Source organism: Haliaeetus leucocephalus, unplaced genomic scaffold (assembly GCF_000737465.1).
Source record: "Haliaeetus leucocephalus isolate CR32 unplaced genomic scaffold, Haliaeetus_leucocephalus-4.0 Scaffold151, whole genome shotgun sequence".
Classification (NCBI taxonomy): Eukaryota; Metazoa; Chordata; class Aves; order Accipitriformes; family Accipitridae; genus Haliaeetus; species Haliaeetus leucocephalus.
Genome location: NW_010972587.1, coordinates 9587056 through 9594436, shown reverse-complemented (window position 1 = coordinate 9594436; position 7381 = coordinate 9587056). Strand labels below are relative to the sequence as shown.

The 7381-nt window shown below is 35.4% G+C and overlaps 1 protein-coding gene across 1 annotated transcript; it reads left to right on the top strand.

The window, feature by feature from the left end:
• The first annotated feature begins 5888 nt into the window (after positions 1-5888).
• Positions 5889-7148, top strand: RASSF9 (Ras association (RalGDS/AF-6) domain family (N-terminal) member 9). Its single transcript, XM_010561840.1, has one exon. It carries the CDS (start codon positions 5889-5891, stop codon positions 7146-7148), a length of 1260 nt encoding a protein of 419 aa, XP_010560142.1.
• The last annotated feature ends 233 nt before the right edge of the window (positions 7149-7381 follow it).

The following is a 7381-nucleotide window of genomic DNA, read 5'->3' as shown; positions in this document are numbered from 1 at the left end:
ACAACTGTATGACATCTGATTAACAGCAATTTAATTCATACATAATGAGTATAAGCTCTTCCATCTCTGAAAAAGGAGATTATAAAACATGATTTCCCCAATGAGCTGGTGAAAAAGTGACTAAGCTATTTCACACAAATGGCTTTCCAGCATGAACTCTTTGATGGCAAATTTATAAATTATTAAGTTGTATATATTTTCAAGCAAAGAATTAATGTATTACTTTGTGTGCCATTTATTTTCCCCTGCAGATTTTTTATTCCGTATAATTTATTTCAATCTCTGGGAGGAGACAACTAATACAATTTTTGATCATAAATATAATCTCAAGTTTTGAATCCCTTTCCTAAGACAAAAACCTTTCAGTTGGTTGCTCACATTGACTTGAAATTGGTTCAATTGTTCATGTTGAATTAAAATTAGTAAAGCTTTAAACTAGCAAGGGGTTCACAAAAATGTCCTGGCTGTGAAATTTCTAGCAATTACCTAGGTATTTTTTAGTTACTCAGTCTGGTTTTTCCTTGGGGTGGGTACGTCAAGAAATATGGTAATGTTGAGAAAGGAATTCCATTCTATTTTTCTGCAAAGGTCTACAAAGAATTTATTACAGTGAAGGGACAAAAGAGTTTTATCTATGTTTTTTTTTCTCAAGAAAGACAAAATTACCTTTTAGTGTCAACAATATATCAGAAACACTGTATTAAACTGATAACAAGATGATACATAAATGATCTAGTCCCAACAGAATGTTTGCTGAAATTAGTAAGGAAAAATGAGCATCTTGTAGGCATAAAGGTGAAATTCTAAAAAGTAGGGGGATCCCTTTATTTGTTTGGCATGTTTGCTTATAAAGCTATATATTGCATATTTAGGAAGAATGTTAAAATTTTCAGGAAGGCAAAGAATTATGTGTTTGAAATGTATGTTTTTGTGCCGGACATCCCTTAAAGTTAGTGAATATCAAAAGTGCTGCTTCCAGCATTTAAGCTATCTCATATTTTGACTTTGTGCAACATACGTCCATGTTTTTGTTTTGTCTGTACATTGCTGGAATGTATTACCTTTCTTCCCCTAGGCCTGAATAATAAATTAATGAAGTGTCTATCTGACATGTAACAATCAGCTTGGGCTGACACAATCAAGACTTTGTGTGAGGTCTCTAGCATGATTAGAATGTTTTTTTGGGTCATGATGAAGGGAAGCAAAGAGCAGAAGGCATGAAACTAGCAATCAAAACAAACAAACAAGACTGGAAATGTACTTTTGACCATTCTTAAGCTTAAATTCCCATCTGTTTCTGAGCAACAAGTGACTTTGCAAGAAAAGATAGACTTGCCAGTTGTTGTTATCATCAAGGCTTTAAAATCATAGATGGGTAAGTAGAACACTTCAGTGATTAATTCAAAGAAACAGAGTTCAAGGCAGACCTGAAAGCTTTAAAGCCTGTTTACAGCAACAGCAGGAAATTTTGAAAAAGCTTAAGTAGTTGCCTAGCTTGTTTTGAAGAAGTTGCTACCAAAACTGTTTTTCAAGAAAGCCAAACATTTAAACTGGAAAAACACCTTAGCTATTACAGATTCATTAATTGATAGGTTATTAAAAAATGATACTTCTTTTGTTTCCTTTACAAAACTGCAGGATGTGAAGGCCAAGGAACCAGTAAATATGAGAAGCTTGCCTCTTCATTAAAATGACTGTCTAAAAGCAGATCTTATTGCTGAATATTGTGATTTTTACTATTGCATCTCAGAAAAAAACCCAAACCTCTGTGAATAACAAGCTTTTATTCCAGACAAGCAGTTACAAACTGCATTACATCTTCCTTAGCATTGAAATGTCTTAATGAATTTCCTTGTAAATAAGAGTAATAAATAGAACAGCAAATGGAATAGTCAGCATCTAAACTAAGCTATGAAGTCATAATGTGTAGGTCCCATGTTTAGTTATTTTTATTAAATCTACTGCTGTCTGAACCATTCTTGCTACATTTCTCTTGGACAATAAACCTGAATCTGATTGGATACTCTCACCTGTATTTACCTACCTGAAAATGAGCTATTTAGTTGAAGGTGGCCACATAGGTCTCTTGTAGCTAATGAAAGAGAGAAATACCTTTATTTGAGGATTTATCCTAATGATCATAGATGGTTTAGGCTCTGGTGACTCTCCTTGGAGGTCCATTCTCCTCTCATGACAAAGAGGAACTTTGATGGTGAATTTATACAGAAATCTTAACTTTCGGATGCCTAAGTGAGATGAATTCCACTTTGTATATGCAGAATCTGCTCTTGCCTTTCTATGAGTAAAGCACAGCTTAACAAAAGACATTTCCTAATATTAGCATCTTCTTGCATCCTGAAAGCAAGTCTTTAATAATGGTTATGATATGACTGACACGCTGAAGCTTTATTTTTGTTTGGCACTACCTGAATTAACTATGATTAAAGAATAATACAATAAATTTTACTTAAAAGGTCCATGGTAGGCCACATCACTTTACCATTTTTTAGTGAAAGATAATCAGGAACACTTCTGATTTTTTAGAAGATATTAGAATTCCATGGCACTGTAAGATTATAAATGACTTGCTAATTCTTTTTGATTAAAAAGAAAGATCAAAAATTTAATGAGGCTACTGAATACAAATGAAGATAATATATGTTGTGATGAACACATGGAAAATATAATGAAAGAATTTGCACTTTACAGTTCTGTTTTGATCTAAGAATTACAGCAGTCTTCAGGATTTCTTTTTTTTTCCTCTCCTTTTCTGTAAAAGGTGACAATATGATTACAAGTTGTATGTTACATAAGCTATACTTGCATATATATATTTGAGTATATATTTTCATGTATAAGCTACTTGAGTTCTTTGTGTACGTGCCTGTGCATACATTATCCATTTGTGCAGTGCTACTCTTAGTTATGGACTTCAGTATGTTAAATACACTGTAGACAAAGTAAAGAAGAATTCTTCCCCAAAAAGCTCAATGTAAAGTCCGGGTAGGCAGGTGCATCATAACTGAAAAAATAACAGGGGGTGATAAACAGCTACAAAATGATCGAAAATAGTAATTTTAAAATGTTATTTTACATCCATATTGTTTGGAGAGATCCTGTAGAGATTGCTTTACAATAAACAATGCATTTCCATTAGAAGCTTGCTTAACTCCTGCTGAAGTCTGTGGGAAGTCCGTGTAAAAAATGGGTATAGCAAAAGTATTTATCAGTATCCTAATACTATGGGGTACATAGGGCTTTTCAAATTTATCTGAAGATTTACTAATATCACAGAGAAAAACTGTTTTCATAGGAAAGCTTTAAAGGAGCCAGGGGGAAAAGAGACAGTAAGCTTCTGCTTAACTCACATAATCTGTTACGCGTGGAAAATATTGACTAGGAGAAAACATGGCATTCAACCAAAAACAAGAATGAGGGGAAAAAAAGAGGAAGAGTTTCAATGTGCGAACAAAATGTACAAGACTCTCAGAAGAATGTTAAAAGACTAAGATAACACTCATTTCCTGAAATATATTTATTGATTACAAAAAAAACAACAGGAAAGACATACTCTGAATTTACTGCCTTAAAGTCCCAATCTGCTATTTCTTACATTTTTATGCCTTTTTTGTTTTTCTGTCAGTACTTTTCTAAACTGAAATTCAATGACTGGTAATACACTTTTATTTCTAGGTCAATTATTTATGAATCACTAGTGAACATGGTTTGAAACACTGTATTTTTGATAATTTATTTTGCATAGTTTTATGCTTAACACATAACGTAACTGTAGTTTATCTGTTTTTTCTTTTTATATCTGCAGTGTAAAACAAATACTGAGTTATTTTACAGTCACAGCTGACTTACGTTGCAATTATCTATTTATGTAAGTTTCATTTAACTACCAATCTGCAAAAATATTTCTATAGCATCCTGTATTCTGTAAACCTAAACCCACTTGCAGATACTGACTTTTTAGCATGTGATATACTTAACAGTAATGCCATTTAATCGGGTATCGTCTTTCATTCGCCCCCCTCCCCTTTAAACCTGAATATTTCTGGGGTTTTGTGCCATTTTGCCATTTTCTATGCCTGTGACATAGGCTTTCCTATTTTGAGAAGTAGTCTATGAAAACATTATTAATCTTCTGAACACCAGTTTTAAAAAATAATTACTGTAAAACGCTGGTCTGTAAGAGGGAGCTATTGAAGTGGGAAAATGATGTCATTACTCAGAGTAATCCACCAAAACACAGATTTTACAGAGGAATGTTCCAAGACCTGGAGCAATGGAGTTGGACAGAGCTCTCCTGTGCAATGATACTAATAAACTCACTCTTGTAGGTTTTATTAGTATTCATTTGCAGTCTCCTGTCTTTTGAGGATTATTGCCTCCTGGTCACAGTGGCACCTAGAGCTGAGTCAATCATAGTTCAATTTATTGGACTGCACTGTGTCTGTTGTGTTGTGTAATAATTAAGAAAAAGAAACAAGTTGGATTGCTTTAATAATCATAGGGTATAACCCTAATTAAGCCAAGTAAAACTCAATTTCTACTACATCTTAGAAGACTAGAAAAGTACTGCAAATAAGTAGTCCCAGATAGAAACAAACACCATATTGAGCCCTTTGAATCTTGTCCAAATTGCCATTTTCATTTTCAAGCTTTCTCTGTCAGACTGGGTTAAATCTCATTCATTCAGATGAACTGGAAGTGATACGACAAAATCCAAAGAAATGCATTTTTCCTCAGGGAATTTATCTTTTTATCGTTTTAGGCAAGAGGCCAAATCACCAGGTCTGGGCAAGCAGCAGATTATGCATGTGGAGGCTAGAGGACAAGAATATCTTGGACAGGTTCCACAAGGCCACTCAGTCAGCATAGGGCTACTCAGATGGGGACAAACTTAAGAGTTAATTGTGAAATGAACTGTAAAGTGAGCTGAATTGCTCTCTAGGCTCCACTGATTGTATTGATTAGACAGCTACGGTAACCATAATGGGATCTTAGACACCCGAAGCTTGGTATCTCAGTGTATAAGGGGGTACCAGCCATTAATGTCAGGTTAATAGCACATTCATTGGAATTCATAAATAAATTTAAAAAAAACCAGACAACTTTTTACATTTTCTGGCATTTCTGTGTCATTACAAAGGTTATAAAACACAGACCTATGTATGTATTCTCTCACAGCTGGTATTCTCTCACAACTCACTCAAATTCAGGCTATTTGGTACTTCAGGTAAAGCAACAAATTTCTTGAGACTTGTTAGTGAAAAATCACAGCGGAAAAAAATACTGTTTATGCTTGTGTGGGTGCAGGTGTGGCGAAAGAGCTATAGATTTATCCTGTCATCAAGTTCTTTTAACTTGGGTGATGTTTAATCATCTTTTCTCAGTCCATCTATGTTCACTGCATATTTGGAGGCATGATTCTTCCCTTCAGAAGCCTTGGTGATATTAAGAGCTTACAAATGTTTGCACAATGTCTGTGTGATGAGAACAGATACACAGACCTGAAAGTTATGTTATCCTAGGACAGTCTAGAAATGTAATGCAGATTGCTGAACTTTATCACTTACTGTTAATACACACTTATGTGTACAAAACCTAAATTTAATAAAAGACATTTTGTGTGAGATTCCCATTCAGCTGGACTAGTAATAATGGTAAAGCAGTAGCTGAAATGGGTGTGTGCTTCTGTTACTTAATCCAAAGATATTTCTTCATGCAATTTAAACAAGTATATTGTCTTGTACAATAATACTGGAATTTTTCGATGTGGTAGTCATTTCAGAATTATAGTTATTATTCATACAGTCTGTGCCATTGATATGTAATTTCTATTTGGTCTCTTCTTGTTTTCCAGGTCTCCCAACAAGGACATGGCTTCAAATGAAAGAGAGATTGTGGTTTGGGTTTGCCAGGAAGAGAAGATTGTATGTGGCCTGACAAAGCGCACAACTTGCGCAGAAGTGATTCAAGCACTGCTTGAGGAACATCAGGCAACATTTGGAGAGAAAAAGGTCCTTTTTGGAAAACCTAGTGATTACTGCATTGTAGAAAAATGGAGAGGCTCAGAGCGAGTACTTCCTCCCTTGACAAAGATTCTGAGACTTTGGAAGGCCTGGGGGGAAGAGCAGTCTAATTTGCATTTTGTGTTGGTAAAGTCAGATGCTTTCCTCTCATTTCCATTGTGGAAGACAGCTGAAGCTAAGGTAGTACAAAATGTAGAAAAACAGTGGGAGCTCAGTCCAGCAAATTACATGAAGATGTTGCCAATAGACAAGCAAAAGAAAATTGTGAGGAAGACTTTCCGGAAACTGGCCAAGCTTAAACAGGACAGTGTTCAGCAAGAGAGAGATAATATGGAGACACTGATTCATCTGATCATTTCTCAAGATCATACCATTCACCAACAAGTCCTTAGAATGAAGGAATTAGATATGGAAATTGAAAAATGTGAAGCAAAATTCCATCTAGATCGTGTGGCCAATGATGGAGAAAACTATGTGCAGGACTCCTATTTAATGATCAATCCAAGTGAGGTGGAGCAGCAAGGGAGTAGACCAGATGATCAAAAAGAGATGCATGACTATTTCAGCAAAAGCGAGGGAATTTTACAGGTTGAAGAGAGACTGAAACATCACAAACAATTGATAGAGAAGCTGTGTGCTGAAATTGAAAGAGAGGTACACGGTATATGCACAGAAAAAAATGGAGATGATGTTTGCACAGAAGGAGCTGCTAATCCTGAACTGGAAAACTCAAATTTGGAAAGTGTAAAATACGAGCTGGAAAAAAGTATGAAAGATGGTCTGAGAATCAACTCATACCTGAGCTGCATTCAGAAAGAACTTACATACAGGGACTCACTGCTTCAAAAGAAGGAAAAAGAATATGAACTTCTTACGGAAGAATTTAATTTACTACACGTTAAAGACAACACTGAAACTAGGCTGCCATCAAATGAAGAGCCATCCAAGGGCAGCGGCATCTCCAGTAACAGCATTGCTGTTCCTGACTTTGTTCACAGAGTGACTAATCTGGACATAAATGATACAGACTCTGACACTGGAATCAGCTCCACACACAGTCAGGACTCTGAAATAACTTCGGGGGACATGGTACTGTTGTCAACATAGTTGAAAACAGTCACACATTTACGAAAAGTCATATTTTGGAGGATATTTATAAGAATTGGTAAACCTTGTTGTCTTGAAAGTTCAGCCCTTCAAGATGTTAAAACTGTGGCACTGCTTTAGCAAAGTAAACAGCATCTATTTATGTGCTTAATAGTATACTTGTGCTTAAATGCATGGGCAGTCTCATGGGTTAACTGCTAATAGGTGCAAGGTTGTTGCCTTTGCTAAACCAG